This window comes from Notamacropus eugenii, chromosome 5, assembly GCF_028372415.1.
Source record: "Notamacropus eugenii isolate mMacEug1 chromosome 5, mMacEug1.pri_v2, whole genome shotgun sequence".
Taxonomy (NCBI): domain Eukaryota; kingdom Metazoa; phylum Chordata; class Mammalia; order Diprotodontia; family Macropodidae; genus Notamacropus; species Notamacropus eugenii.
In genome coordinates, this window is record NC_092876.1 from 56,180,181 (window position 1) to 56,203,926 (window position 23,746).

Consider the following 23,746-nt stretch of genomic DNA (forward strand, 5'->3'; position numbering starts at 1 on the left):
AAATGGTGAAGCATGGCCATGCGTGAATGGATAGAAACAAAGGAAAGTCACTGATGTGATAACAATGAGGGATGAAGGACAAATAGTCCAAGAGCCACATTCTCAGGCCACAAAATATCCAATTCCAGGACTCAGGACTGGAAAAGACCTTGGATGTTTTCCTCTCTTGGCCTCAGTTTCTCTCCATAAAATGAGGAGATGGGATTAGACAGATAACAAGATCATCACCTTGGACCTCAGAGGGATCTCAGAGATCATCTAGTTCAACCTTCATCATTTGACAGATCAATAAAATGAGTCCTAGATGAAAGCACCAAGGAAAGACCTATCAGGGAGTGGACAGATTTAGACATGGATCACAGTCAAATCAAAAGGGACTGAGATCTGCAAGGAAGGAGAGCTTGCCCAGCCTTGGGAGATCCCGCAGATCAGTGGAAGGCTTCAGGAAAGTAGATATAGGGAATGTTTCTTGGGGTCTCCCACCTGGCCAGCTGCTGAGCCTTCTCCAAAGTGGGAGGAATGAGCAGGGGCTTGAAGGCCAGGGCCAGAACCCGGAATCCATCTGACGTGTAGTGCTGGAGTACCTGGGAGAAATCTGGAGGCACTGGAGAAACAGGGGTGACTGGCATCATTAAGGGCATAGGCTACATAGCCTGATAAGCCAGGTGGAGGTTAGATACTCTTTCAAAGGGGGCACCAGGGGTGGTGGTGGTGCATTAAGAAAGATTAAGAATGATTAAAATTAAGGTTTGAGGCCATTAGTTTTGAGGCAGAGATCTGAGGAACAGGAGTGGCCTTTGACCCTGGACCCTAGGGATACTTGGGCAAACCCCAAGGCCTGGTTTTCTACCATTCACTGAGAGGGAATGTATTCTCTCCCTTGGCCCTGTGCTCTGGACCACAAACCCTGTGGGTTTGGTGAGTGGAGCCTGGAAGGGGTCAGAAGGAGGCAGTGGGATAATGGTCCATTTCACCTGTGTCTGGGGTACAGAGACTAGCCACCATCTCAGGTGCCCCCTTCATGTAAGCCTCGGGAGGGGCTCCCTTGTGCCGCACTACCACCACGCTCATCCGCTGCAAGCCTGATGAGAAGGGGAATCGGCAGAGGATGCCAATGGGCCCCAGGGGCTCCTGCAAGGACCAAGAGAAGGCAGGTGAGCATGGCTCTGGATCCCTCCCCAACCCTCCCCACTCCAGCCAGCCTCCAGCCCCCCTGCCCAGCTTACTGTCCCTTGAAACTGCTCCTCCAGGGGAGGGGGTTTCATCACAGCCATGACCTTGGTTCCAAACACTAAGGTCTCTGATCCTTCTTCTTCTGGGAACTGGGGAACAGGCAAAAAGGAGAAAGGAACAGATGAGGTTGTCACTGGGTGGGCATGGCCAAGGTGCTAGGCAGGAGACTGAGTCAGGGTTGCAATCGACCCCTTGGCCAGTGGAGACTGAGTAAGGAAGGCTTGGGGTTGGACGTAGAGATTCCTCTGATGGACTATGACAGTGAAATGGAGCATGTTTAATGATGGAAGATGGAGATGATGATAAGAAACAAATGAATAATTAATAACAGCTCCCTTTCCTGCAGTGTTTAAAGTCCACCAGGCCTTTATTAAAACAATGCTTTTGGAGGAGATGGTCAAAAAGTCCCTAAATTTGGGTAACTTTGGGGGTGTTTACAAGACAGAATTCCTTGAGAGTGGTCTATCAAAGCTGGTCACTTAAAAGTTGTTTCTGGTTATTTTAAAAAATGTTATTTGTGTTGTTAATTTTGGGTTCATAAATTTTTATTTCTTTTTCAGATCCTTCAGAGAATTGAAAATGCCCACACGTTCAAGTTGGAGAAGTAGTTTTAAAATCAAATCACTAATGAAGGCAAGTTATGTTTTAAAGGTTTCAAAAGGCTCAGCTGTATTACTTTAAAGGCTTAAGATTTCTGCTTTTATATTTCGTTGACAGAGTGCTTCTTGTAAATGTCCCCAGAGTTATCTAGGCTTAAAGGTACACAAAAACTTTAGCAGAAGAGGGACTCTGTCTTCCCCTCAACTCAACCCCTTTTTATTGGTCTAACTGGAGATGGGCCTGCTCAGAGGCAGAGGACACAGGGAGGACAGACCGATCTTACCCAGCCAGTAGATTCCACCATTTTGAGGTCGATGGGGTCACCAATGGGTTGGTCATTTAGCAAGGAGATGGAGTGACAGGAGACCAGGGCAGTGAGCAGGGGACCTCTGTGGAGCTGCCTCAGGTCTGGGAGCAGGGACAGGAAATCGTGACCTTTCAGGGGGAGAACACCCCAAACATCCAGGCCTTCCTCTGTCAATGTGCCTGTCTGGAGAAGGGTGGGGGATTGGAAGATCAGAACTTCATCCCCATGATTAAATGAGATGGAAAGGGGGAGAATTAGGGCCTCCATTTGACAGATGAGGAAACTGAGAAGAGACTTGCCCAGTATGAAGAAACTGTTAAGTGGATTGGATTCAGATTCAAATCCAGGTTTTCTGATTTCAAATTCCCTAACCCCCTGACCCTTGTCAGTCTGCTGAATCTATTAAAGCCTTTGAGACCCAGCTCTGACACCTCAGCCTCCAAGAAGCCCTTCCTCAGCCCTGTCCCCCCCTGCCCCTCCCCGGTAAGAAATGAGCCTTCTTTCCTCGGAGCTCACAACGAACGTGTGAACCAGAGACTGTCAGAGGTAGGCAGGGAAGGGAGAATCTTAGAACACAGAAGATCAGAGCAGGGAGGGAACTTAGAACACAGAATGTTGGAGTTGGGAGGGGTCTTAGAATCTAGAATGTCAGAATTAGGAGGGAACACAGGACACAGAACCGCAGGCCTAGAATAAGCCTTAGAATGAAAAATGTCAGAGTTGTAAGAGGCCTTGGAACAGAAAATATCAAAGCTGGGAAGGGCCTTAGAATCCAGAAGGTGAGAATTGGAAGGGACCTTAGAACTTAGGACATCAGAGCTGAGAGAGCCCTCAGAGACAGAGCACAACTCTTAAATGTCTTGGTCCCAGTACAGACTACGATAGGCAATGAGGGCAGAATCTGCAGCGGTGGTGGTAGTAGCAGGGGTAATCATAATGATGCTAAACTACAGAATCTGCCATTTCTCTGACACTTTTAAAATGCCTAAAGATCATTCCTTTGACATCACCCTCTGACCTTTCACAAGCAGACTCAGAGTTAAATACGACAGGTGTGTCCTCTCCCCCTTCCAGTGCTGTGCACACACTGGGTGCCAAATGAATGTCTATTAGATTACCTCTGCTTAGCCCTACTTCACCTGCCCCAGGGTCCCCCCAGACCTGGGTTCCAGTCTCCTACCTTGTCAAAGCAGACCAGCCGCAGCTTGGCCCCCAGGTTGATGCGAGGCGGACTAATACAGAAGATTTTGTGTTTCTTGAGGCGATTCTGGGCGTAGATGATGCCAACTGTCATGGCAGCTGGGAGGGCTGGTGGCACCACCACCGTCACCAGGTCTAAGGACCGCATTACAATCTCCTCTACTGTTACCTGGATGATGGGTAGATGGCTCAGATGTGAGTGCCTGGCAGGGGGTGATCCCATTCCTAGCCTTGCCTTTATCCTTCCTTCTGGATTCAGATCTCAAAGTCCAAGTATCTTCATAACACAGAATCTAGAGAGGACCTTTGACATGAACTAATCAAATCCTCTCATTTTAAAGGTGAGGAAACTGAGGCCCTGAGAGGGGAAATTACTTGTCCAAGATCACACAGTCAGTAAGCAGTAAACCCAGGTTCTGTGATTCCGTATTCAATATTCTTTCTGCCCTTGGGGTTCTGTGTCTAACAGGGCAGGTAAGAAGACAGAGAGGAGAGGACTACTACTCCCAGTCCCTGGCCCCATGTCCGTAGGGGTCCCAAAGTACTCTCCCCATGGGAAAATGGCTAGGGCTTCATAAAGCCCCTAGAATAAGGGAGAAAGTGACAGGGTGGGCTTTGGGGTGGTAGCATGGCCCAAGAAGGGGACACAAAAAAGTTATATAAGACAACTTTCATGAACCCAGTTCACAAAAACTATGGGCTGCGTCACAACAAAAGGCATCTCTGGAGGAACAAGGATATTGAGAAAGAGAAAGGTCCAGGGGCAAAAGATGGTGGCCCCGTACTGATCTGGACCTTCTGAGACAACTGGAACCCAAACTGGGAAAGGAGCCTAAGTATATGTCAGCCCTGTCCCCCTGCCCAGAAATATCTCACCTTGTTTCGGATTAAGATCACAATGCTATAGATGGTGCCCATGGCAGCTGGAGGAGGGGAGAAATCAGAGAGAAGCAATAAGATTGGGGTGGGGGGTGGGCAGGGCTAAACAGAGAGGGGCTCAGAGGCCAGGCTACTTACCCAGGATAAAGAGAAAGAATACAAACTTGAGGGCATCCCTGTAGAATTTGAAGTTGATGGGTTTGGGATGGAGGATGGAGCTCACCAGGTCCCCTTTCGCTGTACAAAATCCTAGATGGTGTGAGAGTCAGGGACCTAGATTCTGGTCCTGCCCAAATACCACTGTGCCCTTCCTACCCCACCTTGACCAAAGAGGAGCTAGGGATCAGTCACAGTTTAGGGAGGCAAGCAAGGGAGGAGGAAAGGCCAACTTTCCCTTAACTCTTCTGCTATTGGGGGAGCTGCTCAGGCAAGTGTCCCCCACTGTAGATGGAGGGTTCCATCCCCCCTCATACCTGTCCGGGTCACCACTGCCAAGACCTCAGCTCCCATGTAGGCCCTGGCTTGTAAGACTAGTGTCCCACAGAAGAGCGTGTGTCGGCGGTGTTCCTCAGAGGAGTAGAGAGTGGGACCACTAGGGAGTGGGGTCTTCATCACTGGGATGCTCTCCCCTGTGGGGGTAACTCATATGATGACTGTGTGCATAGAAAGGAAAGACGGAAAGAGGGAGGGAGGACAGAGAGAAAGAGAGAGAGGGAAAGAGAGAGACACAGACAGCGAGAGTAAAAGCGTGAGAGAAAGACAGAGAAAAAGAAACAAGAGAGAGAGGGAAAGACACAGAGAAAGAGAGAGACACATAGAGACAGAAGCAGAGAGAAAGAGAGAGAGGAGAGAGGGAAAAACACAGAGACAAAGAAAGAAGACAGAGGAAAAGAAAACTCAGCCCACACTCTATCCCTCCCTTCAGTATATCCCTTTAGTTCTCCCCAAAGTGCACTGGACATAGAAAATGGGCAATCGATTTGAAATTAGAAGATCTGGGCCCAAGTCCCAGCTCTGCCACTTGCTTAACCTGTATGACTAAGTTACCGGCATTCCCTGTTGTTGTCTCCTCATCCATAAAATAAGGGATTTGGATGAGAGAATCTCTGAGGATTCTCCCAGTCCTGATATTCTGTGTTCTAAGGGCCCTCCCAGATCTCACATACTGTGTTCTAAGGGCCCTCCCAGCCCTGACATCCTGTGTTCTAAGGGCCCTCCCAGATCTGACATTCTGAGTTCTAAGGCCTGTCCCAACTCTGACATTCTGTGTTCTAAGGCCCCTCCCAGCTCTGACATCCTGTGTTCTAAGGGCCCTCCCAGATCTGACATACTCTAATTTGTCTCCTGATGCTTCCCATTCTCCCAGGAATTGACAGGAAAAAGGCAGGGCACTTAGGGGACAGGGTGGTGCCTCTCTCCTTGGACTGGGGGAAGGTCGGGGGTCCTCCTCACCTGTCAGCATGCTCTCATTGACCATGCACTCTCCTGACAGGAGGGCAGCATCGCAGGGCACCAGCCCACCGTTGACAGGGAGTACCAGGCAGTCTCCAGGCACCAGCTCCGTGGAATTGACCAGCACGTTTTCTACAGGGGTGGGTAATTTAGCTCCACTTCCCCTCCCACCCATTCCCTTTTAGTCCCACCACCCCTCGGATATCAAGTCAACAAGACTTTCAGAGCACCATGAGATGAAAGGCAGGGGTGCCGGAGGCAGGAATACAAGGCTCTCTGAACCCTTCTTCCCTGAGGCCTCCTTGGTTGGGTCTCACCCATCTTAGTACAGCATAAATACCATGAAGGCAGGGTTTCGTTTTGTCTTTGCATCTCTAGTGCCCAGAACTGTGCTTAGCATGCAGCAGGAATTTACTAAAAGCTTATTGGGCTGGTCTGAATCCCGGGGACCTCTCCGCCCCCTCACCTCCGCTAGCGCGGCGCACCGTCACACTCACGGTCATCTTCACCATGTTCTGCAGAGTCTGGCTTTGCTGAACATGAAAAAGAGAGAGAATGGACATCAGGAAGCCTCCGACGCCCACCTTCCTCCCCCCCACTGCCCAGCCCTCTGAGCTCAGCCTGGCACCCACCTTCCTGGTCTCATAGAGCGCCAGGATGATGGAGATAATGGAGATGAGGAAGATGCAACCAGCATAGTAGTAGTAGGTGTCCCATAGCCACAGGGTGATGCTGAAAGCCTGGAAGATGTAGAATGGATTCAGCACCTGGTTGGGAAGAGAGAGGCAGAGAAGACAAGGCTGGGTTGGGTACCAGAGAACAGCCATGCTGCAAGCTCTATCTTGACCACCAGGGGCAACAATGGGACTCCAGAACTCAACTCCATCAGCGCAGTAAAACCAGCATCCTAACCTCAAATACTCATTCAAAAAACATTTATTAAACCTTGTACTAGGCTTCGGGGGAAATACGAAGGACTAAACAAGAAGGGATGGTCTCTACTCTCAGGGAGCTCAAGCTGAGCAGGGAGAAGAGAAATGGAATTCATAGTATCATAGGCTCAGGGTGCTAGAAAGACACAAAAACAAGACCATGGCCAGGTGGAAGGGGGAAGTTTGTTGCCAATCAGAGAAATCAAGGAAGACTTCCTGAAGGAGGCGGTGTTTGGGCCTTCAATAATGAGCAGGAATTCAACAGGGATCAATGCAATGTGAATGGGACCCCAGGATGAACTCCAAAGGGCCTCCCAGATTAGGAGCCAGTCCCAACTTCCTTACTTCAGAAGAGGAAACTAATGCCCAGAAAGGGAAAGTGTCTTCCAAGGTCAAAGTCTGGAACTGAGACTTGACTTCCTAGGTCTTTATGGGTCACTACTTTCCCTTAGTCATCTGTCGGAGGCCAGGTGGAACTCTCACTGTGATCCCAGCTCATTACTAACCTCATGTTACAATATGGTAGCCAGAGGCCCAGAGAGGACAAGCACCTCTCCCAATATTACTCAGCTAGTCAAGGCCAGAGCTGGGATATGGACTCGGCTCTGCTCCTAATCTGTGCCCTTCCTACCAGGCTACTGTGTCTCCCTGGGTAGGGCTGGCTCCTACCTCATCCACCAGAAGCCGAGAGTACGATTTGACGGGCACATCAATCAGATTAAGGCCATATATCATCTTTCTGTAGGAAAGAAGGGAAAAGTCAAAGACAAAGTGACCATCCCCACCCTAACCTGCACCCTTGATAATGACCATGATGTGATTCAGAGCTAAATGGCCCTCAGAGACCATCTAATCCAACCCCCTCACTTTACAGGTAAGGAAACAGAGGCCCACAGAAGGGAAGCAATTTCTCCAATGTCACAGAGCTAGTAAGTTGGAAAGGTAAAAGTTGAATCCAGGTTCCCAGACTTCAAATCCAGTGTCTTTTCCATCATATATCATGCTACCAGCTCAGTGATACAAAGTCTTTATTTTACTAAGACAGAAATGCAAAGTTCAGTGCGGTGGTAATGGGGAAGCTTACTTGATGTCTTGGTCCTGGGGGCTGAGTCCAGTGCTGGAATGATGAAGGTCTTCACAGGTCTTGGTCTCATCTAGCACACTGAGGGGAGAGGTACAAGGAAGGGAAAATCAAGGGCCAGACTCTGAAGGCCACCACTAATTCCCATCCCATCTGCAAGCATATCACTAAAAACAGCAGTTTTTGTTTCTGGAACAATTCAAGGTTCGCAAAGTACTTTCCTCACTTTTGAGTGGTCATTTTTCAGATGAGAAATCTGAGACCCTGAGGAGCTAAGAGACCTGGCTGAGGTCACATAACAGAAACCAAGACTAAAACTCAAGTCTCCTTGCTCCAATGCTCTTTCTTCTTACAATTCCTTTGCACCAGCTATTCTATCCCATGGTTTGCTCCCTCTGGGCCATTCCTAGGAGGGGCCCTTAACCCTTCATAAGCTCAGGCTCACAACCATGGACTCACCTGACACGGCAGAAGGCCTGCCGAGCCTCAATCCATATGTACCGAACCCCTTCAAACACATAGTATCGAAGGATGTTCTGCTGGAGGAGAGAGGAATAAAAGCTATACTAGAGACCCCAGAACTGGGGTAGGGAGGGGCTACAAAGGAGGAGGGAGGTAAAGGGAGTGGGAGGTGAAGGGGAGGGGGACTCAGACAGGAGAGAGGCCAATAGTTACCTCCTCATTCCGGTATAGTTGGATAGTATCTCTCCAGGCTTCCTCCTGTGAGACTCCCACTGCCATGTGGTTCCTTCCATCCTCCTCTGGCCTCCAATCCCATTGACCTTCCTGGGGCTGGTTCAGGCTGCAGAGGGTGAAAAGTCCTGGCACCTCCTCACCCTTGGGAGGGGGATGGGGTGGGGAACTGCTGGGAAGGCTGAGGCAGAAGGGGGCTGGGGCTTATAGGAGGGTGAGTCCTTATGGCGTATTCCAAAATCATCCAAAACAGTCCCATATTTGGGGGGAGGGGAGGAAGGTTCATTGGGGATGGGGGAGATTCACTGGGGGAAGGGGGAAGGGATGTTCATTTTCCTCACCTGCCCTCACTGACAACCTCAGTTTGCACCTGGGTGGTGAAAAGTTGCCCAAACTGATCCTAGAATACAAAATCCTTGGTGTTGAGCGTTGGGATGGATCTCCCTTCCCCACAGCCCTCCTGCCTTTGGTTGACACCTTCATCACCATGCCACTGGCTGACACTTTCACCAACCACTGGTTCCCAGCCACTTGATTCCTCCATGGGGGCAGAACTTATTAATAAGAATGACAGCACCACTCATATCATCCACAAAGGGGCTGGGGATTTTTTTGTTTATTTTACAAAGAAAAGGGCTTTCTTTCCAAACCTCAGCATTCTAGAGGTGTAATTATGATTATCAATTTTTAAAAACCTGCACCCAGGTTCAAAGAGCTTTACAGTTTTACAAAGCACTTTTCTCATACCCACTGTGGGAGGTTTTGCGTGGAAAAATTATCCTTGCCATTTTATGGATGCATAAACTGAGGCTTAGTGAGGGACACCTTGCCCTCTGTTGAGTAAAATTAATTCATGAAGCTTGAGTGCTAGAAAGGTGGCCTCTTGGGGATTGGTTTAGTTCAATTCCTTACATTGTACAGATGAGGAAACTGAGGCTCAGAGAATTGAAGTTACTTTGCCCAAGGGTCACACACACACATAGAGGAGAGGTTTGAGTCTATGTCCTCCCACTCCAAATCTCACTTTCTACCACACCAACTTCCAGTAAAGCTCACCTTGATGATCAACCAGTCAGCCTGCTGTAAGGGGCAGGAGGTACACTTGGCCTTCACCTCAAGCTGGGGCTTCCAATGGAAGATTAGCAGCAGGATGCCGGCAGTCAGCAGGGCCCCCACATGGCACAGGCCAGTACGCCACAGGCTTTGCTGATAACCGCTCACCTCCTGGGGGAGAGGGAATTGGGAAAAGGACTTCTCTGCCCCCATGCCTCTGGTTATTGGGAGCTAGGGTGGAGGGCTATGGAGAAGGTAGGATTGGACCTGAGGAATCTGACTCAGATCCCATCCTGACTGGGCCCCACCAAAGGAGAACTCTCCTAGACCAAGGCTTTTTGTCCCCCCCAGACCCCCAACACTTACCACACAGGCCTTGGCTGGATTCCGGGGCAAAGTTCCATAGTGCGGCAAGAGACTGTCCAGTCGCTGTCTGTGGATTGGAAGAAAATCCACCCTTTTCCTTTCCCCAAATTCCCAATGCACCCCTCCCTTCCTGCTAATCCTCAGCAAGGCTGCTCTCCTTGTCTCCTCATGCAGAAGTGATGCCCCCATCACACCAGGAGTGTGTAGATGAGTGGAGGTAAGGGATGCATTCTTCTCTCCCTCTCTCTTCTTTTTTTTTTCTTTTTTGAGGCATTCAGGGTTAAGTGACTTGGCCAGGGTCACCCAGCTAGTAAATGTCTGAGGCCAGATTTGAACTCAGACCCTCTTGACTCTGGGAACCAGTGCTCTATCCACTGTGCCACCTAACTGCCCTCTTCCCTTATTTCTCAATGTTACCAGAATCCAGGAATTTTAACTTCCTCTCTTAATCCAGAGGATTAGGAGCTGAAAACACTTAGTCCAGAGCCAGGGGTTGTAGAACTAGGGGCCCCAGGGCCACCTGTGGCCTTCTAGGTCTTCAAGTGTAGACCTTTGACTGAATCCAAACTCCACAGAACAAATCCCCTTAATAAAAGGATTTGTTCTGTAAAACTTAGACTCATCAAAAGGCCACACCCAAGGACCTAGAGGGCCACATGTGGCCTTGAGGCCACAGGTTCCCTATTCCTGGTCCAGACCTTTTATTTTACAAAAGGGGCAATTAAGGATCAAGAAATCAATAAACTTTCCTGAGATCAGAGCTAGGATTCAAACCCAGGTCTTCTGACTTCAAATCCACTGCTCTTTTACTATCCTACACCACCCAGGCATCACCTGGAAACATTTTTTTTGGTGGGGAATGGAAAGGCATTCTAGGCTGCCAGCTTGTAACCCAACTTCTCTGGCATCCCCCCTCACTCCTATCTCCTCTCAAGTCAGCTCCTTCCATCACCTATCCATAGCTGATGAGCCCAGCTTTCCTGAGGCAAGGCCTTCTTTCCCCCATCAAGTCTTTTCACAATATATATGTTCCCATACATAGTATGTTCCCAAGTCAGGTCTAAGACGGTGGGGAGACAGGAAAGAAACGTCGCTGTTAGGTGCTTCCCCTAGGCTGCCTTCATATTCTTAGGAATCCTTTCCTTCCCTGTTCCCCCAACCAAATCACTGAACCCAGGAGCCATGGCCCCTTCAGAACAAGCCCAGGGATGGTAGTGATATGGTAGACTCATGTTTTCTTGTACCTTTTTTCCTTGATGGATGGGTGTTCCTCAATGCAAAGTATAATGCAAATAAATCTTGTTCTTAGATTAAAGGTAGGTGTGACTGTCTTAGTTCCTCAAAGTGCAGAATTCAGTAACCACATCACAGGCCTCAGGAATTATGCTATTAGTCACCCGGAGACCATGTGAACAAGTGGAGATGGCTCCATATAACCCAACCCTACTACTGGCAACCCCCTGGGTCATCTGCTGCAAATGCCCAGGAGGGTCAAATCCTGCAGAGGTCCCTTTGGCCCTGTCCTGCACCTGAGTTTTACATTCACCCCTAATAATCCCTGAGTGTGTAAAATGCTAGTAGATGGTTTACAGATCTATCCCTTGCAAAACCTTCCTCCATTTCTTCCATTTCTCCCAGACATTCCTACTTCTATGGAGGGCACCATCACATTCCAGTTACCTGGCTTCATGGCTGAAGAGATATCCCTGACTCCTTACCTTACATATACCATACATCCCATCAGTTGTCCAATCTTGGCATTCCTCCCTCTGCAACATACCTCACTGCTGTCCCCTTCTCTCCACTCACACAGCCGCCACCTTAGTTCAGGCACTCGTCACTCCTCAACAGGACTACTGTGATAGCCTCCTAACTGGCCTCCCTGACTCCAGCCTCTTCTTTTCCAATTCAGCCTCCTCAAAGCGGCCAAAGTCATTTCTTAAAGCACCGGCTTAACTATATGAATTCTCTCCAATGATGAGACAGTATTTGTAAAGAGGAGATGGTATTTGTAAAGCACTTAGCACAGTGCCTACTCACAACGGGGCCTTGAGGCCACAGGTTCTCCACCCCTGAGCCCTAGTGCATAGCAGGTGCTATATAAATACTTAATTCTCTTCTCAATCACTACAATGACTCCCTACTAATAACAGCTGTCCTTTACGCAGTGTTTTAAGATCTGCAAAACACTTAATATATATTATCTCATCTAATCCTCATAACACCTTGGGAGATAGGTGCTAATTATGCCCATTTTACAGAAGAGGAAACTGAGACTGAAATAATATAAATGAATTATCCAAAGTCACGTAGCCAGCGAATATCTGAGACAGGATCTGAATTCAGGTCTTCCAGACTCTAACACTAAAAATCTATCTATTTTGTTCTGTAGCTACCTACCTCTACGATCAAATGCCACCCCTTAGTTCGGCACTTAATTCTTCATGACATGGCTCCGACCTACCTTTCCAGCCTCATTATATATCACTCCCCTTCACACACTTTGTGGTCTAGTCATATGGACCTTTTTGCCTTTCCTCACACGTAACACTCCAATTCTCATCTCCCATCTCCACACCTTTGTATGGGCTGGTCTCCATAAAAAAAATAAAATAAAATAAACGTGGTAGCTCAGTGGTACAGCAGATAGAGCGCTGGGCATGGAGTCGGGAAGACATGAATTCCAATCTAGTCCTAAGATACTTCATAGCTGTGTGACCCTGGGCAAATCACTTCACCTCTGCCTGCCTCAGTTTCCTTATCTGTAAAATAAGAGAAATAGTAGCACCTTCCTGCCAGGGTTGTTGTGAAGTTCAAAGAAGACAATAATTTAAACCTCTTAGCATGGTGCCTACCTCATAGTAAGTGCTACATAAATGTTAGCTGCTGCTATTATTATTTATCATTAACTGAGATAATAATTGGAAAGCACTTAGCACTGTGTAGAGCACATAGTAGGTGCTATATGTTAGCTTTTTATACACAGCATATAGTGTATACTTATATATGTACAGACATGTTGTCTCCCCCTTTTGTCTCTGTATCCTCAGTGCCTAGCACAGTACCTGGTATACCATAGGTGTTTAATAAATGCTTACTGGTTGCTACCTTCTTGCATTTGAGTCTCACAATAACAGGGTAGGTCACGGTGCCTGGTATACTGCAGATGTTTGATATCTTCTCACATTTGATCCTCACAATAACAGGGTTGGTTGGAGCATTTTCCTTTTTTATTTATAAGGAAACTGAGTTTCAGAGTGGTGACAGTCTGCCCTGGTCAGAGTCTGGGCACAGTATTACAGTCAGTTCTGGGCACCATGGATTAAGAAGCTGGAGCATTCAGAGGATGACAATCACCATGGTGAATATGGAGGACTGACGGTGTTCAGCCTGGAGAAGAGGACAATGAAGGATGCCACTGAAGGCTGTTATCACTTCTCTGAAGGCTTGTTCCACACCACCCCAAAGGACAGAGCCAGGAGCAAGGTGGGGAAGCTGTCAAGGGGTCACTTCAGGACTGACACTATCAGGACACACTGTAATGGGATGCCTCAGGAGGAAGGAATGCCTGGCTCCCTCTCCCTGGAGGTCTTCAGGCAAAGGTTGGATGACTGCTTGTTGGCCCATATTGCAATGAAGACTCTTAGTCCAATATTGGTTGGTCCTGAGACCTGTTTTAATTCTATGACTATCCTAAGGTCACAGGGCATTAGGGGTTAGGAACAGAACTCAGACTCTGGTGTGGTGCAGTATGGCCTAGTGGGGAGAGGTAGGTTCTCATCTTGAGAACTGAGGTTTCAGGATCCAGAAGTCCCCTGAAGAAAATCTCCCACCAGTTGGTCACCTCCACCTTGAAAGCAAATGCCAGGAGTTAAGCACGCTGGTTTCTGCGCAACTGCCTGCCTTCCACCTGCCAACCTGGGCCCTGAACCCTCACCCTCTATCCTGAGGCCAGAAGGCCCTAGAGAGTATGTAGTGAAAAGAATGCTTGGAAGTCAGATCTGAGTTCTATTCCCATCTCTACCACTTTCTGGCTATGTGACCTTGGGCAAGTAAACTGACCTCTCTGGACTGCAGTTTCTTCAATGGAGGTGCTGGGGAAGATATCTTCTAAGGTTCTCTAACACCGATTTTAACAGACGGGGAGAGAAGGAAAAGAATCCCAGGACAAAATTTTCACAACTTCCAATCTTTCTGGCCCTAGCACTAACCATGGGAACTTCCAGAGACAGGGCTTAAGTCTCTCCCTTCTTGGGATCCCATTTTCCTACTAGGTTGAGAATTATCTAGGGACCCCCTCAGAGTGAGGCCTTGTTGTCTACCTTCATAAGGAAGAGAGGGAACAAGCATTCTTTAGACTCCTCAACCAGATGATATCTAAAGGTTCTTCCAAGTATTAGATAATAGATCATGGACACTGTCTATTGTCTCATTCACCTGGGTGGCAGCAGCGTCTCCTGTCATCACTGGTTATCAGGGAAAAAAGAGGAGGAGGAGGAAAAGGAAGAGAGGGCCCTAGGCAGTCCCACCCCTTCTCCAAACAAAACCTGGCCTGGTAGGATGGCAACCGAAGCTTGGAGATAGGGAGTGGGGGAGGAGCATGGAGTTCAGGGGACACAAAAGATGCAGGCTTTGATGCTCAGCAAATGGGCTTCTGGAGTCCTCCAGCACCCCCCAGCCTCTAGCCCAATGACTTCCCTAGATTCTTTACTAAAGATCCACAGTACAGATCAATATTTTAGGCTCCCCAAACTTCTCCCAGGGTGAGGACAAAGTGGAGGGCATCGGATCATAGATTCGGAGCCAGGAGGTCATCTAATCCAATGCCCTCATTTTACAGATGAGGAAACTCAGGTCCAGAGGGGGCGAATCCATATTATTTAAGGATCAATTGAAGCAACTGGGAATGCTTAGTCTGGAGAAGACCCAGGGGGCATATGACGGCCTTCAAATGTCTGTAGGGCTATTATATAAAGCATGGGTGAGATTTGTTGTGTTTGACCCGGGAGGGCAGAACAAATAGGCGGAGAAAGAGGCGGAGAGGCAAATTTGGGCTCCATGCCAGGGAGGATGTCCTAATGATAAGAACTATTCCAAACTCCTCCTTCTGAGGAGGGCTTCGGGCGAAGGCTGGATGCCCACTTGTTGGGGATTCTTTATGAGGCCATCAGTTGGCCTGGAATGTTCCTGGGGTCCCACCCAACACTGAAATGCTTCCAAAGGAAGATCCTGAGATTGGGTGGGTGGGGGAGACACAGAGTAAGCTCTTTAAGATCATACTCTCGACTGGTGGATGAGGTGCGACTAGGAAGAGGGTCTCCAGTTTCCCAGGCCGGGGCTGTTTACATGAGTCCTGGTGTGGCTGAAGCCACATGTTTATGATGAACAGAGACATGTTCATAAGACACCCGAGAATGACAGATTTTTCTACAGTTCTTTAAAGTAAACAGCACTTATCTCAGAGCAACAAGCCATAATAAGGCCTGGTCAGTCTTAAGCTGCCCATTTTATAGATGTCAATGACACTCTAAGAGGCCAAGAGATTTCTCTAAGGAGACATAGCTAGTACCTGGGGAAGGGGGATTCTTAGCCAGGACTCCAAATCCAGTCTCATCAGATCAATGCCCAACCAGAGCCAAGAACACACTGAACAATCAGACAACCTTCTCCAGGAGGGCACCCCAGGCCCAGGTAATTTAACTGTCTGGGACTGCCAGGTCAAGGTGCCATCCTTCAAGACTGAGTGAAAATCCCACCCCCTTTCATGAAGCCTTCCTTCTCTGAAAGGGGAGAAGGACAAGTGGCCCTTAACTTTTGCCTTCAAGTACTTGGTGAGAGGCTGTCAAATGGAAGGGAAGGAGAAAGGAAGCATTTATTAGGTACCTACTATGAGCTAAGGGCCTATACAAATAGTATCTCTTCTGATCCTCACAATAACCCTGAACATTATAGGTAGGTACTGTTATCATCCTCATTTTACAGATGAGGAAACTGAGGCAAACAGAGGTTAAGTGACTTGCCTGGGATCACACAGCTAACAAGTGTCCCTCCTAAACCACCCATATATATGTGTGTGTGTGTGTGTGTGTGTGTGTGTGTGTGTGTGTGTGTGTGTGTGTGTGTATGTATATATGTGAGTGTATATGTATGTATATATGTTTATATCTCTCATCTTCCCACTGGAATGCAGTGGGTGGTAGAGATTGTTTCATTTTTTTTTGCATCTCTTTGTAACTCTAGCACATAGTAGGTGCTTAAGATAAATGGTGATTGATTGGCTGAGGTTTTCCCTCATATCTAATCCCCAAACTGTCAGGCTACAACCCAAACCAAATCAAATCCCATAGGTAGCCCTGTGAATAGCAAAAGATCCAGTTGGGTTTCTCTGGGCTCTAAAGTTGCAGTCAGACAGCTCCTCCCAGCCCCAGGACTCTGAGAATGCCAAGCTGGAGGGACTCTCCCACTGAGCCGGGCAACAGGGCTCCTTTTCACATGGTGCCAGGGGAACCAGGGAGATGGGCATGTCACCTAGGAGAGGCAGAAGATGCCAACCATGACTGTTTAAAAGTCCCTCCTCCTGCCCCATTAGCATTTGTGGGAAGAGCCAACAGCCTCCCTTTCCCCCATCGCAGACTGAAAGTTGGCACGGCCAACAGTCATCTAGTTTAACCCACACAGGAAAAGAATTCCCCTATCTAACATGCCCAGCAAGCGAGCCTCTTTAAGATACCCAAGACGGGGAGAGCCCACTTGGGACAGTTCTCATTATATGGAAGATTTTCTTAACATCCAGTCTCAATCTGTCTCATTGTATCATCTACCCATTACTCTGGGACCCTAACCCTGGAGCCAAACAGAACAAGTCTTCTCCCTTTCCATGTGGCAGTCCTTTAAATACTTGAATCTGGTCATCATGTCTCCCTGTCTTCTCATTTCCAGGCTAAACATTCCTTCTGCTGCTTTCCAAAGGACGTGGACCCAAGACCCTTCACCATCCTGGATGTCAGCTTATCAATGGCCTTTCTAAGCTATGGCATGCAGAACCGGCCACAGAGACCTAAGGAGGGTCCAAGAGAGTCCAATTTCTGGAAGCTGTATCGCCCTTCATGGAGCCCAAGATTACACTAGCTGCTGTGGCTGCCACATCACACTGAACTACTGTACTAACACACCCAGAATGATGACTGTCTTACATGTGCCTTCCCATTGGCTGACTTTATTTGGACCCAGATGGAAACTTTACATTGATCCCTAATGGCTTTTTTCTTTATTAAATTCAGCTAAATGCTCTCTAGCTTGTCAAGATTGTTTTGTTTTGGTTTTTTTTGGTATCTCCCAGTTTTGTGTCAATCTTTAGATTTGACGAATCTGCCATCTTTGCCTGTTATCATCCTCATTTTACAGATGAGGAAACTGAGGCAAACAGAGGTTAAGTGACTTGCCTGGGATCACACAGCTAACAAGTGTCCCTCCTAAATCACCCATATATGTGTGTGTGTGTGTGTGTGTGTATGTATATATATGTATATATAATCACTGATTAAAAATTGATTAAATTAAATTTAATAAATTTTTTTTAAAAAGTGCTAGGCTTGAAGGGCCCAGCACAGATACCTAGAGTACCCCCCGGGAGACCTCCTGCCATACTGACATTGAACTGGTAACCCAATCATTTCTGAACCCATCTAGTTCACATTTCTCCATTCTTTTCATAAGAACAGCATGAGCTATTTTATTTTTTAAATATATTCATATCTAGGTAAATTATAACCACAGCAATCCCCTCTCAACTACTAATTTAGTAACCCTGGCAAAAAAAAAAAAAGAGATCAGTCTGGCACAACCTGTTCTTGGTGAAGCCACGCTGGCTCTTTCGAGTCACCACCTGTGTCTCTTTTCAACTGTTTGCAATCTATTACTTTCATCATCCCTTTGAGCATTTTTCCTGGAATCAAAGTCAAACTCACTGAAGAATAATTTAGACTCTGGTCACTTCCCTGTTTTGGAAAGTGGGACAATGTTTGCCCTTCTCTAATCCTTGGGTTGTTCTTCCTGTTTTCCATAAGCTCTCAAACAGCACTCTCCCTGGCTCAGCAATCTCACTGGCCAGTTCATTCAGTCTACAGGGTGTAGCTGCCTGGACCTGATGACTTCAATTTATCACAGGCAGCTATAGGGCTCTTACTTATTTTGGGCATCAACTCCCTGATTCTCATTCCTGGTCTGTCATTTCCAGTGCAGAGGTCATTCATTCTCCTTTGCAGAGAAAATGGAATTAAGTAGTTCTGCCTTCTTTCTGTTGTCAGTTATCATGGTGGGCTTTCCCCCTTCCTCCCACCCCTCTTCACCCCTTTATAGAAATTCAGTGGATGCGAGTGCTCTGTACACATAAAAAAAAGCAGCAGTTTGAGAAAGTATGGGGGCTCCCTGAGGCCAGGGAGGGCTGTCTTTCTCATCCCATCAGTCTTTGAGGCTAGCTGATGACACGGCCAGTGTCTTTCCCACCAATCTGGCCATCAGATTTGTGGCTTGCTAAGGGCAGGGGTGGTCTTTTTTCCCCAGAACTGGGCGGGGAAGGGGCAGTCTCTGTTTCTCTGTCTCTCTTCCTATCTTAGGATTCAGAACTAAACTAGTTTTGTCTAGTTGTGAAACACAGAAAACCCAGATGTTGGCAAGAGTTCCCACTTAGGGAAACTCTTTACAATTTATAAAAAAGACTTTCCACCAGCTTGTAAGGGAGGTGAATCTCAGAAAGGAGAAATGGCTCATCCAGACTTCTTGCCATTTCTGTTTCACTTGCTAGTATTTTTATCTTTACTCCCCCAGCCTAGAGACTGCATATCAACACAGGAGACCAGAGAGGAGGCCAGGCTGGCAGAAATACAGAGCTTATGGAATATCCCCATTGGTACCCCTTGGGGTAAGGCCCTAGACTCCATTGCCATGGAGAATCCTTCTCTGTAGGTCCACATCTGTGATCCCTGCCCACTCTGCCAGCTCCCTTCCTTCTCCCCTTTTCGTGTGTGTGTGTGTGTGTGTGTGTGTGTGTGTGTGAGTGTTGGGAGGGCAACGGAGGAGCTTAGAACACACTCCCACTCTCATTGTCCAAGATATGATAAAATGCCTTAAAAGGATCCTGAAAAGTGAAAGGTGGCGCTTTGGAAGCCATAAAAAGTAAAAATGAAATGTGGGAGCTTACTGTTAATGATGCTTAAATAAAAATTATTGATTAATGATTAACTAAAATGATTTGATTGTTGATTAATTTACTCTTCATTGGATAATTCATTATTCATTGATTAGCTATTAAATACATTGATTAAATATAACTGATTAATGATCAAATAAATTGATTTAATTTAATCTTCAATTAATTCATTATTTATTAGACAGTTTTATATAATTTATTATTTAATTATTGATTCATTATTAAATACACTAAGCAATTAAACAAAAATCCCCCCTCCCCCCACTGTTAAACTTCCCTATTTCAAAGGCTCTGCCATCCTTTAGCTGTCCAGGCCTGTCAGTAACCCTGTCTCATGCTATATACACAATCAGTTGCCAATGCTCACATCTTGTATCAGACTCCCTGCTCTCTACTCATACAGTTATTGCCTTGGTTCAGGCCCTTATCACCTCTTTCCTGGACAACAGCTTCCCAAGGGGTCTCTTAACTCACATTTCTCCACCTCTCCAATCCATCCTCTACCCAGCTGCCAAAGTATAGAGTTGACTGTGACACTCCCCTACTCCAGATATTCCCGTGGTTCCTTATTGTCTGAAGTATAAAATATAAACTCCTCTATTTTACAACCTAATCCCAGCCTACCTTTCCAGCTTCACTAAGCATTGCTGTTACTGTCACACCACACTCTGCAACCTAGCCAAACTGGACCAACTCTGTCTTTCTTCTCTCTCTCTCTCTGTCTCTATCTCACTCTCTTCCTCTCTCTCTATGTGTCTCTCTCCTTTCTCTCTGTCTCTCTGTCTCTCTCTCTCTCTCACAGACACAGACACACAGACAGTCCATGCTTTTGCACTGGCCATCCCTTGTACCTACAATGCACTGCCTCCTTACTTCCACCTCAGAATGCCTCTCTTCTTTCAAGATACTTCCAGGTGAAATCTTTCCTGCCCCCCTTCCCCAACTACCTTGTATTTAACTGCTTTGGACTTATTCTTTTTATCTTTACTCCTAGTCCTGCCAAGTTGCAGCACCATCTCACCCCTATCAGTGCCCCACCCCCACCCCGTCCCAGGATATCAGGTTCTGACAGGTGCTGTTTGCTTGGAAGCAAGAATCCAGACCACTTCCCAGAGGTCTCAGCTCCATACTCTGGTCCATCTGTGTACCTTCTACACTTGCCTGCTTTTATGTGCTGTGTCCTTGGGCTGCTGTGTAAGCTGTCTGAGGGCAGGGGCTGTCCTGCCTACAAGTATTTGTATCCCCAGAACTTAGCAGAGCCCCTGGCACACAGAAAGCACTTAATAAATCTCTATCTATGAAGAAATAAGCATTAGCAAAGAGGAAACAAAACTATCCCTTTTTGCAGATAATGATGGTTGCCTTAGAGAACTCTAGACAGTCAACTAAAAATTAATTGAAACAATAATTTCAGCAAAGTTGTAGGATGTAAATAAATCCACATAAACCTGTACTTTTGTATATCACCCATAAAATCTAGCAGGAAGAAAAAGAAAAATTCCCCTGAAAAAACTAGACACTATAAAATACTCAGGAACCTATCTACTGAGACACACCCAAAACCTACACTATCATTGTTGAGTCATTTCAGTCAACGCATGATTTTTCATGACCCCATTAGGGATTTTCTTAGAGTTACTGGAGTGATTTGTCATTTCCTTCTTCAGGTCATTTTGCAAACGAGGAAACTCAGGTAAGCAGGGTTAAGTGACTTGCCCAGGGTCACAAAGCTGATAAGTGTCTGAGGTCAGATTTAAACTTAGGTCCTCCTGACTCCAGGGTGGCACCCCTATCCATGGCACCATAGAAATGTGTTAATTATGTTGTACCTAACCTAGAGAAATCTTACAAACGTGGCTACGTTTTTTTGAATCTCAAAAGTAATTTTAGAAGAGGGCCATATCCATTTTTCCTGTATTATAAATTTTCCCTTAATATTTTCATCTATAAGGATGCATAGATTTAAAGAATACTCCTTTTTTAAGTTGAAGTTATAAATATTGCCACACTGCACCTCACTCTGAACTGCTGCTGGAGATAGATTTCTTTTTCTGGTTTTTGTTTTAAATATAAGACATGGTTTCCTTTGCAGAATTTTTATTTTTACTATTCTATACTTCTGAAAATTAAAAAAAGACAATGTTATCTAAATTAGTTTACCTATCCAGTGCCTACCAACCAAACCACCAAAGGTTTACTTAATAGAGCTAGAAAAAAGAGTAACAAAATTCATCTGGAGCAACATAAGGTCAGGAATAACAAGGAAATCAATGCAACAAAAATGGGGAAAGAAGAGAACCTTGTAGTACCAGACCTCAGGACTGTAATCATTAAACCAATTTGGTACTGAGTAAGAAATTAAGAAACTGATTAGTGGATGAGATGAGGTACTCATACAGAAGCAAATGAGCACTGTAGCCTTGTATTTGATAAAGCCCAGGATCCCAGGTACTGAAGCAACAATCACTGGGAAAATAGGAAAGCAGTTTGCCCAAACCTACCAGAGTGGGAGAAGAAACCTGCAGTCTCAAGGCCATATGTGGTCCTCTAGAGCATTTTGACTGAGTGTGGCCTTTTGACTGAGTCCCAGTTTTACAGAACAAATCCTTTTATTAAGGGGATTTGTTCTGCGAAGTTTAGAAAGGGCCACACTTGAGGACCTAGAGGGCCACATATGGCCTTGAGGCCACAGGTTCCCCACCCCTGGTACAGACAGAGATCTCACACCATATGTTAAGAGAAGTTCAAAATAGGCACATGATTTAGATACAAAGGGTGATGTCATAAGCAAATTAGGGAAGCATGGGAGAAATTACCTGTCATATCTACAGATATGGGGAGAGTTCATGCACAAATAAGGGAAAGGGAGATTCACAGATGGCAAAACAGACAATTTTGATTAAATCAAATTGAAAAGTTTTTGTACAAACAAAACCATGCAGCTAATATTAGAAGACAAGTAGGCAACTGGTAGGAAGAAACATTGGAGTAAGTTTCTCTGATAAAGGCCTCATATCTCAAATATATAGGGAATGGAGCCAAATTTACAAAAATAAGAGCCTTTCTCCAATTGATAAATTGTCAGAGGATATGTACTGGCAGTTTTCAGAGGAAGAAACAAAAGCTATCAATAGCCATATGAAAAAACATGCTCTAAATCAATAATAATTAGGGGAATGCAAATTAAAACAACTCTGAGATACTACCTCACAACCATCGGATTGGCTAAGGGGACAAAAAGGAAAATGACAAATGCTGGAGGGGCTATGGGAAAACAGGTTCTTTAGTATGTAGCTGATGGAATTGTGAACTGATCCAATTATTCTGAAAATCAATTTGGAACTATGCCCCAAGGCAATTAAACTGTGCATACACTTTAACCTAGCAATACTACTAGGTCTATACCACAAAGAGACCAAAGAAATAAGAAAAGGATTATTTATACTCAAATATTTACAGCAGCCCTTTCTGTGGTAGCAAAGAATTGGAAAGTGGGGGGTGCCCATCAATTGGGGAATGGCTGAACTAGTGCATGTTAATATAATGGAATATTATCATCCTGTACAAAATAATGAAGGAGTTCTTTTCAGAAAAAATTGGGAAGATTCATGTACTGATGCAAAGTGAAGTGAGCAAAGCAGGGCAATTTATACATTAGCAACATTGTAACAATAATCGATGTTGAAAGACTTAGTAACTGACCAATGCAATAAGCAACCACAACTCCCCAGATTCATGAGGAAAACATGTGAGATGGAGAAGTGATGAACTCAGAGTATAGACTGAAGCATATTTTCTTCTCTTTTTTCTTTGTTTTTGGACATGGCTAATGTGGCAATTTGTTTTGCATAACCACATTTGTGCCAGGTTTTGTTTTTCTTGCTTTCTCAGTGGGTTGAGGAGGGAGAGAATTCAAAAGTGAAAATAAAATAAAACTGAATCTTAAAAAATGCTCTATCTATTTATATAGATATCTGTGATCTCCCCCATTAACTCTTTCCAGTAGGGATTGTTTTGTTCTATGTATTTGTATCTCTGTCACGCAGAAGTGCCTGGCACATAGTAAGGACTTTTAAAATGCTTGTTGATTGATTAAAAATATTATGATTCCAGGTACCTAACACATAAGAAATATTTGGCAAATGCATATTATAATTATTATTTTGTGGAAGTAATTGGGGTTAAGTAATTTGCCCTTGCTAGTATCTGAGGTCGGATCTGAACGCAGCTCCTCCTGATTCCAATGGTGGTATTCTTTCTACTGCACCACCTAGCTGCCCCACATTAATTATTTAGTGTTACCTGGATGCTGCCCATGACACATTCCCTACCTAGAGATCAGCACATTTATATATAAATTCCCATCACCTCTAGGATCAAAGACAAACTCTTCTTTGGTATTTATAGTCTTTCCCAATCTGGCTTCAGCCTACTTTTCTGGGTCTATTATATACACTGCCGTTCACACACTCTACAGTATAGACAAACTGTCCTTATTGTTCCTCACAAATGACATCACATCTACCACCTTCATACCTTTGCACCAGCTGTTTCCATGTCTGGAATGGCCTCCCTCCTCAACTAAGTCACTGAGAATCCCCAGTGTCTTTCAAAATTCTGCTCCAATTCCTGATCCTCTAAGGATGAAGGCCTCCCTCCCAAACTACCTTTTTAAAAATTCTGTATATATACTTGCAGGCATACATGTTGACTCTCCTAGATAGAAAGTTCTTTAAGGCACA

At 45.9% G+C, this 23,746-nt stretch overlaps 1 protein-coding gene across 4 annotated transcripts in view; it reads right to left on the reverse strand.

The window, feature by feature from the left end:
- ATP13A2 (ATPase cation transporting 13A2) overlaps window positions 1-23,746 on the reverse strand; it is a 36,447-nt gene that overhangs the window by 9,736 nt on the left and 2,965 nt on the right. For 2 of the 4 annotated variants that reach the window (XM_072609065.1, XM_072609064.1), the window contains exons 2-19: window positions 9,797-9,863; window positions 9,434-9,601; window positions 8,719-8,777; window positions 8,360-8,486; window positions 8,144-8,223; window positions 7,688-7,765; window positions 7,273-7,342; window positions 6,304-6,438; window positions 6,138-6,204; window positions 5,672-5,803; window positions 4,693-4,848; window positions 4,358-4,468; window positions 4,217-4,263; window positions 3,321-3,509; window positions 2,117-2,323; window positions 1,227-1,322; window positions 975-1,131; window positions 484-604 (exon numbers count right to left, since the gene is read on the reverse strand). In XM_072609065.1, coding sequence (XP_072465166.1) covers window positions 484-604; window positions 975-1,131; window positions 1,227-1,322; window positions 2,117-2,323; window positions 3,321-3,509; window positions 4,217-4,263; window positions 4,358-4,468; window positions 4,693-4,848; window positions 5,672-5,803; window positions 6,138-6,204; window positions 6,304-6,438; window positions 7,273-7,342; window positions 7,688-7,765; window positions 8,144-8,223; window positions 8,360-8,486; window positions 8,719-8,777; window positions 9,434-9,601; window positions 9,797-9,863 — 2,067 coding nt within the window. Of the gene's footprint in view, window positions 1-483; window positions 605-974; window positions 1,132-1,226; window positions 1,323-2,116; window positions 2,324-3,320; window positions 3,510-4,216; window positions 4,264-4,357; window positions 4,469-4,692; window positions 4,849-5,671; window positions 5,804-6,137; window positions 6,205-6,303; window positions 6,439-7,272; window positions 7,343-7,687; window positions 7,766-8,143; window positions 8,224-8,359; window positions 8,487-8,718; window positions 8,778-9,433; window positions 9,602-9,796; window positions 9,864-12,894; window positions 13,024-23,746 lie in introns of those variants that run through there. The other 2 variants (XM_072609063.1, XM_072609062.1) reach the window with 2 other exon arrangements.